Below are 26,421 nucleotides of genomic sequence, written 5' to 3'. Positions count from 1 at the left end.
CACTGCAACTCCCCTTTAGCCCTGCTGAACTATACATATGGCCAGAAACACCACCAGTTCCACTGGTTCTGCAGAATCTTCCAAGAATATTCAATTTCAATATACAAGGCTAGAGACTAACTAATTTAAATATAATGGCTAATTATTACCCATAATCCAGCATCTCATGCACCCCTTTTTTTTCTTGTATTAGCTTAGTCAGAAGTTACTAACCTGCCCCAATATCACCAGGTTCTATCATTATCTACTATAATTCTCTAAATGAAATATAGTCAATAAAAGGAGCACATTTTATTCAGTTACATTTAGTTAAAATATGTTATCTCCAAGATCTCATGGTGACAGAGCTCAGAAGTGAAAAAAAGCAATAATGAGATGCTGAAACCCAGACACAGGCAGACTTTATCAGACAGCTCCTGTACTCCAGGCACAAGATCCTACCACATCATTATTTGAGAATCACTTATCGATTCTTTTGTTTTACTTACTTTTTTCCCCCCTGTGTTAGATACTTGTTTATAAAGTAGGTGTTACAGATCATATGTACATGTTTGAGAGTTTCAGAAATGGAAGGAAGGAGAAAGGGGAAACCATGGGAGACCTAAAAAAAAAAAAGTTAAATTTAGGTAATTTGGCTGAGAGAACCGGGGTGCTAATTTACAGATGCTAACAGACTTTCCTAGTAGTTCCACACAGTGGTTTCAATACATCCTGAAATGGAAGTCTCTTAAAAATTGTCCAATACTGTACACATTGTAACAATCCATGGACATCAATCCCAGAAGTCACACCTCCACTTCTCACTACCATTCACAGCATTCCTCATTAGAGGGTGAAAAAAAGAGTTGTTAAAATGGTACTCTAAGCTATGGAAATTTTGGATAGAGATGGACCTGAACTGAATTCAAGATTCCAAATAATTTGTAAAGTCTAGATGCAGATAAATATTCTGGGTCTCTCTCCAATACTGTGAGAAATGAACTCACAGATTATTTCTAAATTTATATGAAAGTTTTCCAGCTTATTTTTATTTTTTAAAAATTGACACATGAAAAAAATCCCAGTTCCTTTCCAGCAGGATGCAATCTTCCTACTTCTGTATTCTACCCAGGTTTTTGAGACCTCTGTCTAACAGCTTATCACTCTTAAAATTATCTTCTTCCTTCCTAACATCTACCACAGAATATTTGTTCTAACTGTATCATTTTTGCACCTGCATTATTTTAAATCCAGTAACTCTATTTCCACTTGTTCCTTCTTGTGCTATATTAAAATAGCAGAACACTCACACATTTGGAAAACCTTGTTCATCTACTTAAAATCCCTGGAGAAGAGTGCAGAGAGCAGATTTCAGTTATTTGGTGTCTCTTGCAAAGAATCAAAAAGGAAAAAGAACAATTTGTCTTAGTTAAAATAACAAACATGAAACCGTCATTCAAAAACAAGCAGCTCCTGAATCTCCCACACTTGTTCTATGTCAGTGTTCAGCACGAAAACAACATGTTTTGGCACTACTATTTTGCCATTCCATCACAGTAAATACAGTGTTGCCATTGCTTGCAACAGGCCACAGGCTTGGGGGTAAGGTGACAACACGGGCCTTGATCTTTTTTTGTCTGGACTTGGCTTGGCTTGCCTGGAGCAATTATTTAATGACCAGGTGACTATTACCTGCTCCACATCAGTTGTTGGTTAGCTTTGTACGAGCGTGAGGTTTAACACCTACCCTTAGCTATGTGTTTGTAGATACCAATAAGAAGCACTTATTCTGCAAAGACTGAACTGACCTCCAAACAACATGCAGCGCAAAGGAGCAAAGGCATGGGGTGGGAGCAGGGGCCGTGGAAACAGAGGTGCTGGGTGACACCAGAGGCCCCCGGGCTCTAAACAGCTCAGCAATGGTCAATTACAGTCATCCTTTACCCCCGGGAGCTGGGGTAAAATCCGTTGTAAGGTTAACAGAGAACAAAAATGTCATGTAGACTTCCAGGCTACTGAAGAAAGAGCAAGGCAGACAGCAAACATGTTAGCAAACATGCAAATGAAAGCCAAGGTGGATCCCAGAATGAGGGGAAAGAAGTCACCGTCCTGAGCATCAGACTCCTGCCAGGACAGATGACGGATGCCAGACTTGCCATAACCTCCACCTCCCACCTTGATCTGAAGCCACTGACCTTCAGACCCACAGAAGCTGCTCAAGAGTGAGCATAACTCCAAAGAAAGGGATAGGTACTGGAAGGCTTGCGTACATTGCATTTCGACTGTTCGTTAGCATCACTGCAAACCCCCAAAATAATAATTCTTTGACGAGACTGCTAAGACTTTAATTATACTAACAGTAACTTCTTCGCTTTGCACATGAAGTGTATTCCTTTGGCACACGAGAAGATTTTGTATGCAACAACATGGGGGGAATTCAACCAACGTATTCTATAATCTGGATGCAACAAATTACTGCAGTTTATCCATTGATGATTGTTGTCAATAATTCTTCTCATATGCAACTTGTTATAACTCTTCTTAAAATAGCTCTTTTCCTCACTACTCCTATATATTCAGAACTCATTTTTACAATTAAGAATTTTTATATTGCTTTACATTCTCATATTAGAATATTGTCCTGCCAACTATTTTTTGGTCATGATAAACAGAAAAAAATGAATTTTGGAAAAATCTGAATACTACTTCCACATTGACAGTTATTGCAAAGTGAGTGTAAAGAGAAAAATCAGCTCTGTACCAAATGAAGACAGATTCTGAAAAAAGTTCTCCACTTAAAACAATCTTATAGATCAAGTGACTTTCATGTGTTCTAAGCTTCAACAGATATTCTGAAAAAACAGATCAGTAGTCTTTTCACTGATCTACCTTAGATGAATGGGTCTAATTGCATCTCCTTAGAGTCTGAATATTACTTGTCAATCATGATTTTCTTCCAGACTACAGAAATGCTATATGAGAAAAAACCCAAACTTAAGTAATTTCTTATAGGTTCATATGGTTACATAAAATTAGGGAAAACTAAAAGTAAATAAAAAAAAAAAAATCACAAAAACCAAGGAAACAAAGTATCGGAAATACTGGGTAATCTCCTGGGAAAGTTAGAATCCCATCTGTAATGCTCCTTATCCCAAGTCTAAAGGTTGTGACTGAAATGACTACTACAAGTAACACCTCTACCAGCAGTTTTAGAAATACACTAGTATTTAAACAGACTAGCTGCTTAAGTATTTTGAGTATTCTTTCACAAAGACATAGGAAGAACAGATAAAAAGATTGTTCATTCAGGAAAAAGGACTGTAGTTAATCTTTTCATTTCTGAAATAATTTTTTTTTCCTTCTACTTTTCTCCTTTTACTGACTTACAAAATGGTTGTTTCACAACTCTCTCCATTCTCGAGATCTACTTCTTTAAGCAAAATACAGATCTCTGTGCCAAAGCACCACAATGAAAGATGCTTCTCCTCTTCCAGGTAACAATACCCTACACAGACTGAAAATATTAGCATAATAAAGATGGTGATGAAAAAGGAAAGCATGACAGATAGCAAGAAGCTGGTGTTTCTATGCTCGCCAGTTATTACAGGAAGGAACCTTGAGTACCGAGGAAGAAAAGGAAGAATGGCAACAGATGAAGCTCAGAAAGGAAGCTGATGTTCAGAAGGGGTAACATACACGTGATCATTTCAGCTCTTTCTTTACATTATGTATTTGTTACTTGTTTTTTCAGGATGCTTCAAATAAATATATTAAGATCTTTGCAACTATACATGCAAAGAAGTTTCAGCAAGCCAGACTGGAAGGGCCACGGAGAACGCTCAAGATGGCTAAGACAAATGAGGACAAAGCAAGATGACTGGTACATAGTAGAGCCATAGTCAGTGGGACAGAAATCGGCCAACATCATACAACAATAGCTGTGAAAAAAGTTCATTCCCTTCAAAGAGTTGCACAAATATTTATTTGGTTGATTTTATTATCCTTATACAGACCTGAACTGAGAACTGATAATACTTAATTTTTAAATGGGAAAGTGTTATGTCCTCTGTTTGAAATTCAAGCTCAACTTGAACAACTGTTTTCATTACATACAACGTGATCTGTACAAAACAGCACAGTAACAAGATTCAAGTATCACCTCCTGATCATAGAGACAGGTTAACACGAAAGGTTTCAGCATACTATTGGTACAAGCACCATATCTTACCTGGTAAAGATCAGTGGAGAATACTTTCTCAGGTGGATCAAAACAATCCAGGGTTAGAGAACATTGAAACAACTAATAGTGGTGATAGGGTTTGTGGTGAACTCTTAGTTTTATTTACAACTTCTTGCTTCATAAAGCCATAGTCTGGGAAAGATTTTTTTTTCTCCCCCCCCCCCCCCCTTTTTTGACAAAGGCAGCTATCCACTCAAGTAGCAGAGTTACAGCTAGCAAACGTGGCCTTTAGTTTGCTCGCACATATTAGTGGTATCTTAGCAAAGCCCCTTAAGAAAATGAAGTACTCATGGAAAAAATAAAAATACAATAAAGCTATGATTCTAATGCATTCAGAAATCACAGTGTATATTGCAGGATCAGATCAAGCTGGATAAACTCTGACCATAAACTCTAGCATAAAAATTACAGATCTTTATAAACATAATACAAATATTCCCTAATACAGCATGGTATTAAAAGGAGTTGACCCTCTATTCACAAATAGTTCAAAGCTATTATCACTGGAAGACAGAAATCAAAGGTTTGCAAAACCATTTCCTTCTATTTAGAGGCCTTGAAGACATGTTTTCCAATCTGCGGGGGATAACGGTCACCGCAGTAAGATCTTATTTGTTGTGAATTGGCAATGGATGATTTCAGTGGACTCAGTGACAAGAATAATTGAGTTCTATTTCAGATAACTTCATAGTAGCTTACTAATAATTTACTAATAGATGTATTTAACAATGAAAATACTACTGCAAAAAAATTGATGTTTCGCTTTTGATAATACAACGTCTATGAAGTAGCAGAATTTCACCAGTAAAGGTAACTTGTGACTCATTTCATATTCAGCAGTATTTAATTACATCCATAAGTGCAGAATGTCCAGATGCTGTTTTTTAATTTAATAGTGATGGAACCAATGAGATGCTGATAGGTTTGTAACCTAAGCCTTCAGAACATGGTGAATTCCACAGGGCCTTGAAGAAAGAAAAAAAAAAGAAAAGAAAAGAAAAAAGAAATGAAATGAAATCTTAAAGATGCATGCCTTGATGGTAACACAAAATAAGTTAAACAAAAAAATTTCATTTCTGCGATAAGCATTCCATGCAGGCAGCATGTAAAAATAAAGCTGCTTTCAAACCAGCAATCGACATAACAAGAAATTAAGTGACAATACATATTAAAACAGAAATATGGCTCTTCAGAAGCTTGAACATTACACATTTCTAGTTAGAAAACAGGCATGTACAACAAGATGTCATGGCTGTACAGGAAGAAGGTCATCAGCATGAGCGAGATTATGCTAATGGAGAGAATCTACATGCAGCATGCACACAACATGAAAATATTTCCACAGAATGATTTAAATGTCCAAGTAGCTAATTCTTCATTAAAAAGCACCTCATTTTAAACATACTAACATGCAAACCCCAAATACACATATGCTTTAAGCTACATGACTTTATAATGCTATGGTTACCCACTTGATTTCTGAAGTTTGCTAGTTGATCTTTTTCCAAGTTGAGTCCAAGTTTTTCCAGTTTTTAAGAAAACATGCTCAAACCCTACCTTGAAACATTGCTATGTTTGAGAATTTCCATTCAGGTATTACTGAACATATCTTAAGCTCATAACTCATTTACTTGTGATAACCTATTAAAAGTTGAAATCAACTTTTCCCTGACAAACTATTATTTATAAAGGAACAAAATTCAAAGGTCTTCAATGCTGCTAGAGTTTTCCCAAACCATTCCCTAGCTTTGTAAGTATGACACAGCTAGTATTCAGCATAATACATAAACAAGAGTCAGTAAGGTATGATTCAGTGGGACTAGAACGTGTGTTCAATTTCAACAAAATAAAAAACAATGAAAGGTCCTGATGCCTGTACCCTACTTATTTCTACCCTTAGTGTAACAGGTTTGAATGTCAAAGTTCACATAGTAAAAATACGCTTTTAATTCTAGGGACAACTGTTCATTCAGTACTTAGAGACGTTATGGACAGCCTCATATAGATCCTGCGCTTTATGGTAGAAACTGTATATCCAAATACAATACTGCAGTAACATTTTGTTAAGTCAGGCTCACTTACAGATTAAAGGAAATTAAAAGGAAATAAAAAAAATAACTAAACAGATAGAGCTGCTTAAGTGAAAAGCTACCTGTAACTCATGGAGAACTACAAGGAGAAGACAGTGATGAAGTGGAAAAGGGGGAAAAAGCACTATCTTCAGAAAAAGGATTTATAGGACGAATAAGTAGCAATACCTAAACACACTCTTTTCCTCTTCCTCCTCTTCTCCCCAGCCCCATGAAATATAAGCAAAAGTTTTAGAGAAGTATTGATCAGACTGTCACCAAGTACCTCACCTTATATTTTATTGCACCTTAAAACAAGATAGCAAGAGCTATGAAGGTAGAAGGAACATACAACAGAAATGTAGAATAAGTGGGAAGAGGGAAAACTTACAAACCAAGAAAAACACTGCACATTTATTACACAGTGGATTACAAGAAAATAAAAATTTAAAAGATACAGACACAGCAGTGTAATATTAATTTCCAATCCACCAGGAAGCTGAGCTATTATACCACCAAGCCATGTATTGCTACAAATATTTAAACTATACCTTTATTTATACAAGCAACCAGAAGTTAACTTACATTCAACAAAGCAAAACAGAGTATCATTGATACTAACCGAGCACCACTACAGAAGGTGAGGTTGACTGTTCTTTCTTCCTAGAGCTGACAAAATGAAATGTATAATGCCTGGAGAAATTCAACCCCAGAATTCAACCGGTTAGTGGAAGTCTGGGTTTCCCACACTGCAAGCCCCAGCTTCTGTCCCAGCACCCAGTTGCTTTTGGGGTTCATTCGTTTTATACGCCAACCTCCATATCTTCCCGTATTTTACCACGGACGCCAAGCTCTCAGCACAGAGCAAGCATCCTCTGGCAGATTTAGTACTGAATAGTTGAACCATTTATCCCTCTAATAAGCAGTACTATTTCTAAAATTTATATAATGTTAATAGCTTAATGCCTAAACAGAATTCAAATAGCAAATGCCTATCGATTTGATGGTTAGGCTATATGCTTGGCAAGAGTTGGCAGGACACTATTGTAAAAGAAAAAAGTCTCAGCATAATCTTTTACTATGAATGGATGGAAGGTTTGAAAGAACTTGCACAAATAGAACAATCCAGAATAAACACAGGAAGTTTTTAAATGGTATCTCATAATGAAAATACAGAAACTAGGTATTAAGAAGAAAAAGTGATTGCTAGAAAAAGTTGTAAGGAATAAGAACACCAAGAAACAACCTGGATATCAAGATATGAATAGGTATACAGCAGTGCAAGCAAGGAAAAAATTTGAAATGGATGATTTGATTTTTAAAGGTACTTACTGTTTAAAGAATTTTACATTTAGAGAGGTGCATTAGGCATAATTTTGCATTATACCATTGTACAAGTTAGAAAACAATCTCTGAGAGAGAAAATAAGAAATAAAAGGAGAAAAGTAATGTAGTAAGATACAATAGTGGACGCACACAAGTTCCCTAGGCAAAAAGGCAGCAGAGGCAGAATGTATTTTCAATTTCAGCTGGCAACCCATTTCACATTGCAACCAACTATATGATACTGCGGATAGGTATCCATTTACATAGAGCTGGTAAAGTTCAAGTACTTTGTTACTCTAAAGTAGGCGGCACAGCCCAACCCAATCCCTCCCAGCATCCATAAAGCCACCCTGGCAGCCTGCTGGGAAGGAGAAGGAGCATTAACTGGTTGGGGAGGAGAGCAGGTCTGCCTGGTCATCCACCTCCAGGTCTTCCTCTCCCTCCTAGGAAAATACGGAGGCCGTGCAGAGAGCAGCGCCCAGGCTTTGAGAGGGAAATAGAGGCATGCTGCACAGTGTAATGTAGAGCAGGCTACAAGACAAATACGCTGAAAATGTTTCAGCATGGGAATCTACTGATTTTAATATTGCACGGTAGTACAGGCTAGTCCGCACTTACAATATTTGTGCATTACCTGGCACTGTTGTAAACATAATGCTAGAGATCATCAATCCAAGATGATTTTTGCTGGTAGACATGAAAACCAAATAGTAAGCAAATTGGAAGTAATAATAAGCAACTTTGTTGTCTGAGACTCTAGAAGCACAGGACAAAAAAAAGCAAAATCCACTGAAGAGGAAAGTATTCTCATTTAATGGGGAATGAACTGAAGACCAGCCTGAAACCCATTAATATCAATTTTACTCTCAACATGAGAGATAAAGAACAAACAGAATAGCAATTCTGAGATGCCCAATCCGTAATATCAGCCTAAGGCAAATACAGAAAAGACATTGCGGAAATCATGCCAACTCCTCAAAAATTCTGCTCCAGGTAGAAAAAAATTAAGTACAAATGCCTTTCACCCAAACCCACTCAGTAGTCTGTTGACAAAGGAGTGCAGAGTCCGAAATCTTTTGTTAACAGAAATTGAGATTTGTACCGTGATTGTTTGACTCTGCTTTCAAGAAACATTTTAATGAAAACTTACTTGCAGCGTTACAAGCTACAGAGCGTTTGTGTGATGCCTGCATGGTACTTAAGACTACTTATTTAGCTAGTGGCCATTACTGGAGTTGTACTCTAGTACATCACTTAACACAATCTTGTAATCAGCCACAAAGGTAGATGACTACATCTTTTCATCTTCCATTGTGTTTTAGTAACCCGACAGAAGAATTACTACTTGATCTCTCAATAAAATAGTCTGTGCAGACAAAGAGCAGCAGGTTAAATTGGTATTGATTATTTAAGACACATTCATTGCTTATTACTTAGCAGTCTGGCCCATCAATCTGTTACGCACATGGTTCTTTCTGCAAGACCGCATGTTTTGAATGATTCTCGGTAGAGATTCTGGAAAACAGAACAAACTTAGGACAATCAGAAGGTGGACATCCCTTGAGAGTCTGCAGCAGAAAGCAGTTAGCTTTCTGAAAAATCTGAATTATTTTCTAATGTCTTGTCCCTATACAGACTATAGCTGGCTTGATATTTTACTTTCCATTTAGTTAAGTAGCCAAGTGGTCATCTTAATCACTTGAGGCAACAACAGTATTTCTGACCATGGAAGACCCTTCTCCTGCTTATCAAAACTTATCTAAAACTTTTGTTTTAAATTCTGTAATTAACTATTTTATTAGATTGTTTTAATACAGAAACGAGACTAAGATTGAGCTTTCTAGTTCAAATGATTCTTTATGATTAACACTATATTTTTATTATTTCCACTTCACAAGTGAGCTATTTGTACCAAATCTTGCTTCCATTTGCTTGGTTATATAGTACTGTAAAGCAATTTCAATCAGAAAATCTCAGAGTTCTGGGTGGGAGAAAACAAAGAAATACGTCAAAAACCTTATCCAAAGATTTATAGGTATTGTAGAAGATTCCACGATCCCAAACTTTGCTGATCAGTTTAACGATCAGAACCCAACTCTAATTATGTCACGTCCAGTATCATGTCACATGCATGACAGACTGTATAATCAAAAATATGCTATAGTCACCTCCACTCTGGTATCCTCTCAAATACTTACCTACAACACTCAGTCAACACTGTCTATGCTTTTTCAGAGCAGCTCCACAGAGGGAAATAAATGTTTCTTCCCTTTGAAATATTGAAACTTTCTTCATTCTTCCCTCATTCCTTCCCAAAGACAGACTAACCTCTAGCCTTTTTTCACTGCTGTACACTTTATGGACAAAAGGATTCATTTCTTGTTTAAATCAAAGCAAGAACTTCCATTTATTTCTAATGACACAACTCCAAAGCTAAAGAAAAGTATCTCTTAATCACTAGGGAATCCAGAAGTCAAATAAGATAAGAGTATTTGCTTTCTTTTGGAGACTAACCTGTCTCACAATCTCAGACTCTGTCATCCCTTCCTTCCTGCCTGAGGACATTCATTGCTGAAAACAAAACTGCAGCACAGACTATTATACATCCTCTGTTCTCTTGTGTTTAAATTTACATATTCTGGATTACATTTGGCAACATAAAATATTGACATTAATTCAAGGTAAGTGCATCGGAGGAAGGGTCAAAGCCAATTACATATGTTGCAGACAGCAAAAGAAAAGAAAAATGAAATAACTTCATCAGGCATCATAATACACTGGAAAGATAGGTAGTCACTTTTTCAGTTAATTTTCATTAAAACACTCTCTCATTGAAACCAAAAGCAAGACTACTCCAAAATCTCAGCAAGGACTTTGAAAAAGTTACAGGATTTTTAATGGAACTATTAAGCTTATACACTGAAACAAAAATAGGAAAGAATATAAGACAAACTTTTCACAGAAACACTAATTCAAGGATTTCAGTAATACTCTGTTCTGAAGCACGTTCTGTTTGTACAACATAGGTGAAATAATGCACATTATTGATAAAGTTCTTACCTGATCATAGATAGCTTTTAAAGTTCCATTAAATAGCAATAAAACAGGTGACCTTTTTGCTTTCTGGAATTATAGTAACAAATCTGTAGTGATGACGGAATGAATTTAAGTTTTCTGCTTACCTGTTAAACTAGACAGCTTAACTATTCAGTGTATAGTATTCCCCAAAAGTGAGAATAATGGGGTGAGGATTACATTTTGCATTCTCTGACCTGTTTTACATTTGACTATTTCATCTAATTTCATATTAGCACAATATCCTTGTATTTATATGAATATGCACCTAAACAAATTCTATATACATTAATTTACAGACACCACTTACCAGAGATATAATTTGCTCTTTAAAACCTCATAAAAAAAGCAAAGAATACAAATACAACTTGTCTTCAGTGCAAACACAATTGAAGCCATTATTAAGTGTAATATCCATTCTTTGAAGACAAGTTCCAAAGTCTAATCAATAAAAGTACATAACATTTAATATTATGAAAAATGTTAACACACTATTTATTTGCACATTCTTCTTCATTCTAGCATGACTTGAGCTCCCTTATGAAGATCACAGTAAGCAGCATGTGTTATTCCTGTAGAGTCCTGTTCAACTTTCTCCATAATCTATTCCCTGTAATATGATTTTCACAGGCATTCTGTACAAGACAAATCAATACAGGTGGATATGCTGTTCCATATAAAAACATTCCTCATTTGCTTTTGTTGAGGTATCGCACTACCCTATTTAAGAAAACCCCTGATTCCAACCCTGACACAATAGGTAGGTAGGTAAAGGCCTTGAAAAATGTGTTGTGCCACTACTGTTGAAGAGACTTCTACTTTTTTTTTTTAAATGTATATATTTGGCCCCAAGTCAGAAAACTGTACCGGGGGAGGCAGGGTGTTCTTCTTTCTGATTTTACTGCAGGAACAGCAATCATCTAGTTCACTGACAAAAAACTCCCCCCACTCAAAAGGGGCAAAGACTCGGGGGGGGGGGGGGCAGAAATTATTTACCAGCATGGATTACTGCAGCATGAGACATTACATGTGTGTGTGTGTGTGGGAGGAGGGGGCAGGGGGCAAAAACCAAAACACAAATCACATTAGTTAAAAAACAAGTAAACAAAAAAACCCCTCACAGCCAAAAAGTAAACACTCCTACAAATTGCTTATTCACATTTTTGGTGGAACATCCAAGATGCTCAGTAAAATACCTTTCAAGAACTAATTCTTCCCAGCAGAAAGAGGTATAGCATAACAACATACAAAAATGTTTTAAAGTATTACTGAATATTCTGGGCTTTCCACCATCAACGAACACGTCTCACGTTTTCAGCACATCGAAAAGACACTGCTGTCATTTCACAAAGACACAGCAGAACATAGAGGCTCATACTGTGCAAGCCATGAACAAGAATGAATCAGTGCAGACAGATGCCCCGAGTAAAATATTGGCACATTTACCCTAAATGAAAAACACTCAAAAGATAAAATACTAAATGTGTGGACTTGAACAAAACCCCAAGTATTAAGAGTAATACACATAAAAGTAATATATTTTTGTTCAAAGTATTTAGCTCTACAGAGTTAGTCTTTCTTTTAAGCCAGGCATGCTAAGAGGAAAATCAAGCATAACTGACTTCAAGAACTTTTCTGATTAAGAATGTGAAACTTTTATTTTCTTGTCTTTAGAAGGATACCTGAAGACTCAGAAGACAGATCTTTAACACCTAGTTCTACAAAACATGTTGAAAGGTTTGTTTCAAAACTTGTGTTTAGCACCAATTGATTTACCATTCTTTTTACAAATTTGAAGCAGCACATTGATATACATCACTGCAGAACTACAACCTTATTTTGCAGAACAGTCTTTGGTAACAAGTATTGTTGGATTCTGCTCAAGTGACAAAAAAATAGAAGAACCATGCTAAATATTCATCAATGGGGCATTCTTAATCAAAGATTATTCAAGAAGGATCACGTACACAAGCAAATCACTACATATATTCAACCAGTGTTTCATAGAAGGAATACTCTTATTAAAAAAAGATTTTCTATATTAGGGATTTTTCCTTAAGTACATTCTTGCATGAAGATGCAAACTGTCAACTCACTTTCTAGCAGAAATTCTGACTGATGCTGCTCCAGAAACAAAATTTTAACATGACTTGACAAATTTGTACTTCCATTATTTTCCAGAATTCAAATATGATGCGGACAATATGTAGTGATTATAAACAACAACCTCATTGTATTGTTATTAACTGAATAAATTACTTCTGATACTAAAAAAAAATTAGAATCCACTTATATGTATCCCCCACATGTATTTATGCTAATTCTCAGTATACTGGAGCCGTTGGTAAAACATGAAATTAATAGAGCATTAGCATGCTGGCAAGTAGCTGTAATTATCTTCTCATGTTGCAGAAGACATCTGAGAATCATTTAAGAGCAAACGATGAATGGTGTTCCACATAAATCCTCTTAAATCAATGCACGGAGACAACAGGCATAGAAGCAAATAGGCCGACAGACATCTGAAACCCATAAACGTGATTTAAAAAAAAAAAAAAACAAAAAACACACCACTGCCCAACACAGCTACTTACATCATGGCCTACAAGTTCTGTCTGAGTGGATTTATCTGCTTGGGAAGCGAGAGCCTTCTGTAAACACTGGGCTTTTTCCTGTAAAACAAAGCAACATATCATAGGTGAGTCACATTTTTCCTCACATTTCCCTGCTATTATTTCCTTATATCAGCTGATCCTTCTCTTAAATCAAGAGTGAGCACAGAAAGCATGACTACGTGGGAGAACCGGGGCCACCCTGAGGATGCTACTGCAGTGCACAGGAACCTTCTTCCAGAGCAGACAGACGCCTCTACGCACAAACCGCGCTAGGGAGCGGCAGCAAATCTAAATATTCACACTGTTCTAACAGCAAAGACATCATTTTTAGAAACGTTAAGAAATGTGTAAACTCTACGGCAGATCAAAACATGTAGACAACATCGCTCTCGCTCAATGTAAACACGTTATGCAAAGCCCAAACATTTCCTGGCTAAGTACCCATTTCTACTCCCCCCTGCAGCCCCTCTCCACTCCAGCATTTTTTTGGAAGTCTTGCATGTAATCTCTGGGACAGACTCAAGCAAAGAAATCTGGCCATTTTGACACCATCATGCTTCACAGAAAGCTTTTGGAGGCTTCATTTAAAGTGTCAAAACTTATCATTTATTAGAAATACTGATCCTCATATCCAGCCTCAGCCTGTGTGTGTGTATGTACAAAAATGTGTGCGCGTGTATATACATATGTATGTATGTATGGGTTTTTTCCCCCCTGGAAAGAATATGATGGAACCACCATAACAATACAGGGTAAGGTGGGAAAACGCAAGCAGGAAGAGAAGGTTCCAGGAACAGAAAAGAATACTAAAAAAAAACTTCACTGCACTTAAATTAAGCATTCCTGTCTACCAATTCACACTTCTGTTTTTCAGCTATGTCCATATGAAATATTCAACTCGTCTCAGACTGAAATGCCACAGACCTATTAAAGTATGCTTTCATGTTACCAACAGCTATGTATTACAGTAAAACAGAATCTTTGTTAATTGAATTTCAGGTTAACTGAATCTCAAATTGAACGAATCTCAATTTTCATTGAAATAAACATACAGAAACTTGACTATTTTCAGCTGTTTGGGTTGTGATTTCCTTTATAAATATTTGTTCTATATATTTTTAAAATCAATGTCATTCATTTCAAGGGCTGAAACGCACAACTCTTAAAATAAATTTTCACCCAAAGCATGTACACAGCAGGAAGAAAACACCAACATGGTCCAGTCTGACAACACAGCTCTTAAACAAAAAAGCACACCCACCACTGACTGATCACTTCAGCGACATAGGACAACTTGCTCCCAAACTCACCGACATAACCAATTAGATAAAACTTGATTCAAAGCAAAGGTAACTTCCTTATTTCCAACAGAAAAGCTTCATCTTCTTCAAGGTTGGACTTAGTAGTACATTGCCCACAGCATTTTAACTTATTTGGTTTACATACCAGTCACTCGTTCAGTATTTACTTTCTTAAATATTTGGACAGTAATTTTTACTGCTAAAAAACTGCACAAGTTTTCCAGTTACAAACCCAGGCATTCACAGAGACTGAATATTCATTTAAATAACATGATGTTTGGACCAAAAAAGATATTAACTTGTATCTGATCAAATTTAACATCTGCATACTTTGTGTGGACCAACAAATACATATTTTTGAGTAACTGGGGGCGGGGGGGGGGGGGTTAGAACAACCGTAAAGAGATCAAAACCTTCCGTAAGACAACCTATTAGTCTGGGAAGTTAAGAAGGTTGGAATAATCAAAAAATACTTTTTCTGCCAGTAGCTCATTTAACTATGTCTATGCAGAGAGATCAATTTTCAACATAGTGATCCGAGTTCTGATTTCACATTAATTTAATTACCAGAAGTGGAAGTTAAAGACTTTCATGCTGACAATGAATAATACCTCCCCTATACTCTACAAAAAGAATACATTCAATTTTGTTGATGTGAAACAGCTTCATAATGCCACCTAATTCATTTCAAAAGTATTAAAGATAATAAAAATACAACATATGTCATCTTATTTCCAGTGATGCAGCAAAAGTCTGCAAAATGTTTAAAATTATAGAGCTAATATTTTTGCACGCAGTAATACGTCAAGCTCTAGGCTGTCTACAAAACAGCATCCCGCTGGAAGAGGCTACTTGCACTTAACAGTCATTCAACTTCATCTTCATCCTGTGTTTCATTAACTTACACTGCTTCATCTCTACAGAGATGAGATTCCTTGTTACGAGAACAAAATATTTATTCCACAAGATATGCCTTAGTTTATGAAATAGTTTTGGTAATATTAAAGGTATTAGATCCCTCAAAACACTATAAGGTGCTCTTTCTGATATAAAAGCTCTTCTTAGAGCAACAAATTGGTATTCTAAATATAATTTCATGCTGCATTGACTGTATCAGCAGACAGACTTTCTAACAGACTAAACTGATAAAATGCTGGAAAGAAAGAAAAACTTTTTACATTGCAATGCAAAGTTCACATTTATAAATTATTATATACTACACAAAGCAAATTAAATGCAAAACTTCAGTGTAACTATTTCTGTAAAACCGTAGCAGAACTTCACACAATAAATACATATTAATCCTCTTCCACACAGAAAGAGGTGTAAAATATTAACAGCCACTTTATTTTATTGTATAAAAAAATATCATAAATATTTGACAATGTTCAATAAGTATCTACACCACTGGCTTCTTTTGGTCATGCATTTACTGCTCCCATCCATATGCAGGACAGGATTTCAAACAAAACCCAGCTCCCAGGCACAGCCGAACACCCTCTGCAGGCAGGCAATCTTCTCCAAAGAACAAAAATTGCTTACAGGAAACAACCTTCCCCTCCGCCCAAATATTTTCTTTTCAAAATCTCTTAATAAGAGTAATCACTTAAAAGATTTGGTGTCCAAAATACCCATTCATTTTGCTTTTGCAAGTGTGTTACCTATCACTGCTTGATATGGCCAAGATCCCCACAGTTACTCCGGTCTTCACCATTCGAAAGGTTACAACCCGGCAGCACTGCTGCAAGCGAAACGGCCTAGGGAACTGAGCGAGAGACAGGCTGTAAAGGAAGCTCATCCCTTTTGCTTAGCCAACTTGGGACGGATGAACAAACTTCTGGGTGCCCAGGTTCTGGAAAAGGGCTTTTGGAACCAAAACCTTGCCATTTTTCTCAGTTATAGCAAATCAGCCAAATAAAAGATTGTCTTTGCAAGCCAGGGGGCATGTTTTAATATTAATAACAAAAAAAATAAATTGCATGGCTATATTCTTTGTTGTGGTCTTCAATTGCCGTCCCAGCATTACTCCCAAAGACAGTTGCTTAGTATTATAGAGTAACATTTTAAAACAGTTCAAGCTCTGAAGCTTCCCTGAGACTTTCCTGCCGTCTTAGAGCACTACAGTATCTCCTCCTTTCAGATGCTTCCTAGTTGAATAATTAGTGATCATTTCCATAAGTGACCTAGTCTTCATACTGACTGTATATACTGAATCCTACCATCCTCCCTCCTATCTAGCAAAAAGCTTCAAAAACACATTTTCATAATTCTATATTGAAATGCAAGCATTTTGAAAAAGTTAAAACACAGTATAGGTGCTTCCTTGATCTCTTCATTTGTCTACTGAGGTACTTCATAGAATCACAGATGGTTAAGCAGTCAGGCCTCCTGCTTTTTGTCCTTTTCTGCATCTGAGAAAAGCCTGGCTCCATCTTTTCCATAACATGGTAAGCAGGAGTAAGGGACTGCAGTTAGCTCCTTCCTAATCCTCCTCCTCAGGGCAAACAAACCAGTTCCCTTAGCCTCCTTGTACGTCATGTGCTCCAGCCCCCTGAACATCTTAGTGGTCTTTCAAAGGACCTCCTCTAAAGCCTAAAAAGAGACCAAATCATTTGTTTTTGAGATGAATTTTAAATTTTTAAGATCAGTCAAACAAACTACTCCTAGGTGACTTTTAAAATAGATCCTCAGCTAACATCTTTTCTTACTCTTCTGCATGCTGTTAATCCCTACTAAAACAAATAGCATTATGAATACACTTGTATGGTGACAGGAATAAGAGCATGAAAAATTCTCAGTCACTGGGTTCACTCTAATTAGTGAAAAGGCAAGAAGAGCTGTCGGTGATTTTTAAGTCACTTAACTCATAGCAACATTGCCAGCAACATTCATCCCAACCCCTGTCTTAACCTCATGGGAGGGGGAGAGTACTTAAGTGACTGTGTGGAATGATGCCTTGCTCCAGCGTTCTCTGTTGCTTATGTTACTGAGATTACTGTCTGAAGTACTTCAACAGCCCTAGTGAAAAGCATTAGGCCACGATCAGTGAAGCTATTCCTTTACAAGGGAATAAGTTTGCATGTACTTTACATCTTTAACTCCCTACAGCACAAGTGTCATTAGTTATATACTTATTACTATTATGTTTGCAATATATTACTGAAGGGTACAGGAAAAATAATAGGCATCAGCTGATCACAAGCATGTAAAAGCATTACAGATAAAATAGGAAAAAATATGAGGGAGGGCAAAAGAATGCAACAGAAGAGAAAGAAGAAATGCCAATATTCTTTGCATCCCAATAGAGTGCCAAAGTGTTAACCAGAATAAATTTACATCTGAAGACAATAAACGATAGAGACTAATGCAATCAGAGCAGTGGTAAAGACTAACTTGTGTTAGAAATGAACAAAACCAACCCACTGCTTCTCCCCAGATATATATATCCCTACATGTGTGTGATTTATAAAATATCAGACTGACCTTGAGTGTTGTCAAGATCCCAAGTACTACCCTATTTTCAGACTCATTACTCTGCTCCTCTTAACATCCCTGGAAGAGGAAAAAAATACCAACAAAACCCACCCAAAACAAACCCCAGAACATACATTTAAATTCCTGCTCAAGACAGGACTATCAAAAGTCATTCCGATGCTTTCTCTCTCCAGAAAGCACCACTGAAAGTCAGCCTGCTTGTGGCTGACACTCGTCACAGGAGACCAACTATCCCTCTCACATCTGTCAGATACCCTGTCCTTACTGAGGCCCCAAGGTAACAAGTTACCTGACTTCTCACTACACTATCCATAAAGCTTGCTCCATCAAGCTGAAAGCCTTTGGCTGACCGGGGGGCGGGGGGGAAGAGTTTAGGAATCATTATCTGTTTTTAAAAAAACCCTTACCCCCAACCAAGCATTCTAGCTAACCCTGCAATTTAATGATCAGTCATATAAGGAGCAGGAAAACTGTTACGAATGCAAGAATATAGTTTTGAAGAGAGAAGAGCACCTCGCATCTTCCATCACTTGTATGGGCTATCTGTCTTCTGACTCCTACTTTCTGCAAGCGCTGACACGTTATCAGCTGTTAGACATGACGTCAGCTAATATACAAGTACCAGGGAACAAAGGATTTACACGATTAGGAAAAGTGTCCTTGTAATACAAAGTCATAAAACACAGCAGCTCCCTGTCAATATTGCTCCTGCATGGGTCCAGGGCAATCGCTGGGACTGCAAACAACAGAAATTTTGCACCCAAGGGGAGTCTTGTACTGTACATAAAAGGTCTATGGGTACCTCTATGGGCACCACACACAGGAATAAGGGCAATCCTAACTTCTGTAAACTCTCCTGCTCAGATGTCTGTTCATTTGATGGGAACTGAGCTATCAATCCAACAAGTACCTCCCTCCTTCTAATCTGACATGACATTAGATACAAGATGTTAAAATGAGCAATGCCTTGGAGGAATCTGGAAAAAGCAGACACACCAAAGATTGTCAAATTACTTTAATATTTAGACATACCAGAATTACCTTGTGGACTCTAAGAGCTGCATTTTTATTGCTATAGCTTGGGTCTTTATTATGCTGCATGCTACAATACACAACAAAGTAGCATAAAACACTAAGAGAAACACCTCTCATTGATGCATTTATCTGTCAGTGTTCTCCGAACAGGCCTATTAGGAGAAAAAGTTGCTCCCAACTATACTCTGAAAAGATGCCCTTAACATATACACACCTACAGAAGCTATCCAAATCCAGTTATATGCCACTTTCCTTATAAATCTAAATTAAATACCAAATATTCCATTTATGTATGGTTTGAAAATAGCCCCCCCCAAAAAACAGCCAATATGCCTTAACAGACACTCAGTGATGTTTTATAATATTAATAATTTAATAATAAAAATAAATATTGATGTTTTAGATTTGTTCAAGTTAAATGTATACTGGAACAGAACATTTATTTTAAATGGTGGAGCTTCATCTGTCAAATCCGCTTTTTGGTTAAGAACAAAAATTAGGACTTCAGCTGAAATGGTGAAAAGTAGCATTTAGGGCTAGTTCTTTTGAATGGGAACATAGCAAAGGAAAAATGTGCTTAGCATAAAGCCTTTACAGTTGAAAGATAGCTACTAGACTAAAAGTAAAGTGAGTTATTACCAGACTACTAATATTTGAGGAGTCAGTATAGGTTAAAACAACCTGAAACACACGACTGGCTTTTTACTACCTTTCTCCTCAGGACTGAGGAGCACAAAACAATCTTGATACCTTTGATTGTGAACAGATTGAAGGGATTCTTCGTGACCACTCTCTCATCCAATTTCCCATCAGTGGCAGCATGGGCGCTACTTGTGGTGTTTTGCTTAACTGCAAATTCCAAACCTCAAATGCTTAGAAATTACCTTGTATACTCATATTAATCGAGCAGAGAAAACCCCTACAGTTCCAGCTGCTTTGGATCATTCAGAAGTACGTTAACCAGTACAGCTGTGGCTTTCCTCACTAAATCTATTTTGTCTAGTTTATAACATATTAAATTACTTATTTTACCTTTATTTTTTTGCCTAACAGCAAATTTATTCTTAGATACCTTTATTCTTACTTAGATAAAAGACCTCACAACTTTTTGCACTCAAAAAGTCTTTACACTCAAACTCAATCTCTCCCCCAGAGACAGTACAGATTACAGTACCGCTTTATGAAGACAAATCTATCTCACTGAAACAGTCTGTAATTGTCAGCATCAGTGTTGCAGTCAGATTTACAGTCCACATGTAATTGTTTCCTTTACATTTACCCCCCTGTGAATAACAACTTATGTTTGTCACAGAAGTCTTGGAAAGAAAAGCTTTTCTTCAGAAGACAGCTCAGGTACAGCTGAATCATATCACACTTGGAAATGCTTTATGGAGCTCAGCAAAAAGCCCAGATGTCTTTCCAGCACAGACCAACAACGCGGCTACAGTGTTTGAGCACACTCAAACACTACAAAAAATACTAAGTTGGTGGAGGCCAACTGAACTAAGAGGCTAAAAATCCGCATTACAGTTAGAGGCATTACTCTGGAGTCACAGCAGCAGATGGGTGCAGTCATCCACAAGGGCACTAGCCTATTATTCAGGAGAAAAATTAGGGTGAAGTTCATGAGAATGCATAAAATTATGCACAAGCATCAAGGTATATACTCCTGTCAAATGATGATAAATGACAAAGACCAAAAAACCCAAGAGATTTCAATAGTAATTTCATTGAAAAGTCTCATAGCTGTCACGCCCAGTATTTTTCATGTAGTATTCTTAAACAAGTCAACATAGTTTTACAGTTATTAAATAATTATTATTTTCTAACACACTTACAGAAGACAATTTCCTATACATATGCTACGAATGATACCTGGAATGAAAGAGGATGCCCCTTTAGCTTTAGGTTCTATTTAAACATAGTATCCAGGTGTGAAACAAGAAAGGCTCGGAAAAGCCAGTTTCCAAGCAGTCTGCAATACCTAAATAATTACTTACTGCCAATTCAAAAACAAATAAATAGTAAAAATCTGAGTACATTTTATGGGAAAAAAAAGCAGCTTCAAAGAGTTATTATGATGTGATTATACTTTTGGAAGATGAACAGATGTTTGGAACAGTTCAGATCTTAACCGAATTCCAAGTCTCACCGGAGTTATGCTACATGTTCTCACAGCTGAGCAAAGGGTTGCTAGATCCGAGCTGTCGGGGGCACGCATGCGTTTTTACATTCTACCACAGAAACGGGTTCTTATCTTTTGCCAAACATTGTGCAGCCATACAGAAAGAAAAAAAGACCTCAAGCTTTTAGAGCACAGGCTATCTAAAGAGAAACATGAACAAGTGAATCACTTGATCCACAAAGCTGATGAATGCTAGAGACTTGAAAAAAACCTTAGAAACTGAATCTTCTGACTCCCATTTCTTTGACTGGGCCACATGGGTGTCCTAAATATTGCAATTTTTACTTGTCTATGTATTACAGAATTAAAAATAAATATTTACAAGGATATGAGACTACCACAGAATTTCAGGATAATGATTTGGCAAACATACCTGAGCTTTTTTCCTTTTTTTTAAAGCATCTTTGGAAGTTTAAGATATAGTGGATATCTGTTCATGCTATAAAAAAGTAACTTTCCATTTCTTGGATCAAAGTTACAAAACAAATCTAATTTCTTGGATTCATTTGCTTGAACAACAAATGTATCTTGATCAGTTATCACCCATTTCATCAGCTGTATCTCCAAGCAGTATTAGAATGAATAATTTGTTTTTTAAGGCAATACCTAGTTATTGGTTTGGCTATAAACCCACGATTAGCCCCCATTCTGTCTTTCAGTTAAACTGTATAGCAAGTAACCATTTTCTTCTTACTCAGGTTTCCCATAAGATATCAGTGGTGCTCTAAGGCATGTTTACATACACACATCACAAGGTATAGAGGAACTTATTCTGCTTATCACACCTCCAGAACAAATGAACAAACAATTACAAATCACACGTTCATATATGGCCCAGGAGTGTCATCGCATGCAGTATAAGACGACATTTAGTGTCACACTCTGCAAGTAACAGCCACAACCACTGATGGCAACTTAAAAACCAACCAAAAATAACCTAAAACCAGAACACAGAATGGTTATTAGTATATTCTTGTTTCTAAAAACTGGCAAAGAGCAGGGGAAGGAAAGAGAAATGAGCAGTAATACAGTCATGAAAACATCCAAAAGGCAAATACATCATCAAGCATATTGTCACTCACGCAGAAATTAGCTCCCCACGTACTGTTTTGAACTTTTTGCTAACATTGTTATTAGTCCTAATTTGTGTTATGGCAGTAACTGGTTGTCCAAGAAAATATCGTAAATCCCATACTAGCTGGTCTAATAAAGAATTACTTCTATCTTGTCTCATATGTCCTTAGATGGCCACAGCTACACCACCACTAGTCCCACTTAGATAAGTGCAATCCTGTCCCTAGAGCTGAGGATGTGAACAGGCGAGCCAAAGCTGCAACACTACCAGTGCGATAATTCAGAAGTTGTCATACAGAGAAATGAAGCCTCAGAGCTATGAAGCACAAAAATATTAAGCATCTACCTAACGCCATTGACTTCATTCTCCCACAAATATTTAAAGGACAGTAATCAGTGATTTGTTTCAAGGTCCTGTGTGAAGCCACTTGCAGAGATAAGGAGGGATTCATAGTTTAGCAGTCCAATTCTTATGTCCTACATACAAAAGTCAGTCTTTCTTACACCATTAAGGCTTCCACATATTCCCTTTGAATATGAGTTTTTACACTCAATTATTTTCTCAGAATCCTGTCACTATCTCCAGTAGAAAAAAATTAAAAAATCATCCTACAACAGTAAGCACTGAGTGATGTTGAATACAATTACACATGCAAAATCACTGCAAAACAGGACTCAGATTTGAAGATCAAACTTGCACACCTTTGATTTTCAAAACAGCCTACATTTCTAGCCACTAGATTCACAATATTTCAGCTTTTTTTTTTTTTTTTAAAGACATCACACATACAGCAGTGAAATCTCTTCAGTTACAGCTCTCATTTACTTAACCGTACAGCATTAAATTGCACCACTGAAGATGTGAAACTGGTTCGAACATATGTTACTGCTCTCTTGCACAGCAATTGTTAACCATAAGCTGTAAAACACTTGATCATTGAGAACAATGAGGTTTGACCTCATTTAAGGCGCACTTAAGTTTACTAGCTAAAAATGGGGGAAAGACACGTAAAGTGGAAAATACTAAGAACAGAACAAGAGTAACTGAATTGCTTACAAACCAAGTAAATCAGTGTTCGGGATTTTTAGAAAAAAATTCAAGTTAGCAAACCATTATCTTAAGCCTTAAAAAGGATATAAACATACTTATTTCAAATATTTGTCTCCCTCTACATGGAAGCAGAGGGCTACTCCTATCATATACCATAGCAAGGATTATTCCCAGAAATTAGATTAAGACAAATGTAGATTACTCCCACACTTACTCTTTCCATTAAAACATGCCACCATAACCTAGCCTTCAGCTGGTATGCTCTTCACTCATGGTTCAGCTGTCATGTTGACAGACAACACAAAACATGTAAATGAAAGCAAATCACTTAACTTTGTTTTTATAAACTGTTTTCTTTGTATAACCTTGTTTCCCCTCCCCCCAATCCCTTTTTAGGGCAACCACACGTGTCATTTGCATGATGTACACAGTTTCAATATTGCCAGCTCTAGAGTCCTGCAAGGGCACAAGAACACAATTCCAGCATCTGCTCCTGAACTGCTGTTTCACAGGCTCTTTTTCTTTCCATAGCTCAGTTCTGTCAGCTATTTTTTTCTTCCGATAGCTCAAACGGTTTTCACCGAAAAAAAACCCACCTCTGTAGTTAAACAAATACAATACAAAGCAGCAGCAGCAGCATGATAACACTTGAAGATCACGTAGTGATAACTAACAAATGATCCTGCAACATCTAATGTAAAGTATTACTTAGGTAAATTATTTAACTTTTGAAAGAAACAGAGACACTTATTAATTTTCATCATGTCTCTCTTCCTTACCATGTAAAACAAAACCTGTTTCACACTTTATCCTTTAGGCCTCAGAGCGGAGATATTTAAGTCTTGTTGGTTTCTTCTTCCCTTTCCCTCTGTGCAAGCAGAGATGTTCATGTGCTGTGATTAGCGTCAGTGCCAGGCACCTTCCACACACCTTTAATTGCATATGTGTTAGTCACTCAGATTGCAGGAATCATTAACTAAGCACATTCCACATTGCAACTAATGTTTATTGAAGGCTTCTGGCATTAATTAAACCTCACAGAGCCACACGTTTACAATAATTTTACAGGTTGTGGTCCTGAAGAAAAAGCTTCAAGATTGCAACATTAAAGTGTACGCTACAAATAAAAATCAAAGTACCATTTCCGAGTTGCTCCTGTGACTTTTGCACAGGGCAGATTTTGATCATTTGTTGGTCAAAGGAATAGGGGGAAAGAAAAAAAAAACCAATAGCACACATATAAACCAAGTAATTGCTGCCACCCAGGAAATCAACATCAACATGCATTAATTCTTGTAATAACAGAAGGCCCCAGCTTTATTTATGGATATCAACAATGTGTGATCCAAGGATCACTGCAAATAGGTCTAGCGATAACAAAAACAACTCACAGCTGCCAATTCCTGAGTAGTTTCATGTGTGACATTATATGCAAATAGTTTATTGAATAATTGGCATATCTGCAAATATTTTGCACAGAATCATCAGCTTAAAAACGCATGGGTTTGGCACTATTAGAAAGCATCAAACTTAAGGACAACTATGTGACTTAAGTTTGTCCTGCATTTGTATGCACACCATGAAGTGAGATAATTTAATTAAAGCATACTACTTAGCCTACTTGCCTGAAAGCAATCCCACTGGAAATGATCATACTGCCTGTCCATCTCCATAATAATTTTTGATTGCAATGATCAATCCCAACCAGTCAGAGCAACAGAGGTGTTCAAGAAATGAGGCTTCTGTCAGTTTAATGAAAGCCACTGCCTGGACAGACCCAAGTCAGCACCTGCAACAAGTAAAACAGCTTCAGCCCCAGCTTCGGGCCTTCTGAAGAGCCAGTGCCATGGCCACAACACGCGCTGCCTTCAGCCCAGCCAACAACAGCTAGGAGGACATTTCCAGCCTGCAAGGGAAAGCAGCATGTGGACAACTATGGGGAAACCAAGAATTGTGGAGGAAGACTGAGAAGCCCCCCACGCAGTAGGATTAGTGGTATTGCTTATGAAAGGACTCAATCACTAAACCAGGCTCCCAGAGGCACAGCCAGGACTTTTTCCTCATCATTTATTCGCATAAATGAGTACCAAAAGGTACTTTTTGCCTTTGTGGACCTGCTCTCAGGGGAAGCCACAGCATGCATTTTGCCAGTAATTGCTACCTGAACATTTATTATGGTGAATACTTTTTATTATGAATTTAGGTTCACCACTCCTGCCCTCCACTTACCTGTTCACCTCAACTGAGGTGCTAGAAATTAAATGCAAAGTAAATGATACTTAAGTCAGTAAGGCAGAACTAGCACATTTTAATGTGCTTTCTCATGATATTCCAAACACATTTTCCCCCCACACCTAACCAAAACCCATGAGAAATATTCAACGGTTTTGCGCTAGTCTACCAAAGCAGACTAGGTTTGATCAGCCAATAAAACTTCAGTTTTCACTGTGACAGTGCCAAAGCAAGGCAAAGCAGTTAATATTTTCAATAATATTTGCCTATAACATAGCAATGTTCCAGCTGAAATGGAAGTATATCACTCTTCTTTCAAAGATTTCTTTAATTTAGAAAATTTCCCAGTGACTCAATGAAAGCTGCATTACTGTTACAATTCCTACAGCAAACTACTGATACATTGAAACTGAGTCAGTTGAGCGTTTCTAACACTGAAGTTTTGATTTCACTTGGTGAAAGTAAAGCACACAGCAAAACATTTTCATCACCATATAAAAGTTGTGTGAATCCAAGCATCTATGAAAATCCTTTTATTATTGTATGTGAAAAGCAGCCATGACATTCTAGCATTGGTGTACTGCATAAGCACAAAGAAGCTGTAAGAACATAAAGAAAGGGAATCATGTTTTTTTTCTAACTTTTTTTTTTTAAAGTATTAGAGGATCTTGATGAAAGAGCACTGCAACAAGATTTCTACTTTTATCTCCCTTTTCAAAATATAGTTTCTCACCATTTAAGGAA

General features: G+C 37.0%; 1 protein-coding gene across 3 annotated transcripts in view; it reads right to left on the bottom strand.

Annotated features, from left to right (window-relative positions):
• The window catches only part of CCSER1 (coiled-coil serine rich protein 1), a 724,845-nt gene that overhangs the window by 253,739 nt on the left and 444,685 nt on the right, over positions 1 to 26,421 (bottom strand). For 2 of the 3 annotated variants that reach the window (XM_067297075.1, XM_067297076.1), the window contains exon 9: positions 13,284 to 13,361. In XM_067297075.1, coding sequence (XP_067153176.1) covers positions 13,284 to 13,361 — 78 coding nt within the window. Of the gene's footprint in view, positions 1 to 3,956; positions 5,185 to 13,283; positions 13,362 to 26,421 lie in introns of those variants that run through there. The other variant, XM_067297077.1, reaches the window with a different exon arrangement.

The sequence above is a fragment of the Apteryx mantelli genome, chromosome 5 (genome assembly GCF_036417845.1).
Source record: "Apteryx mantelli isolate bAptMan1 chromosome 5, bAptMan1.hap1, whole genome shotgun sequence".
Classification (NCBI taxonomy): Eukaryota; Metazoa; Chordata; class Aves; order Apterygiformes; family Apterygidae; genus Apteryx; species Apteryx mantelli.
This window is presented reverse-complemented; position numbering and strand designations above follow the sequence as displayed.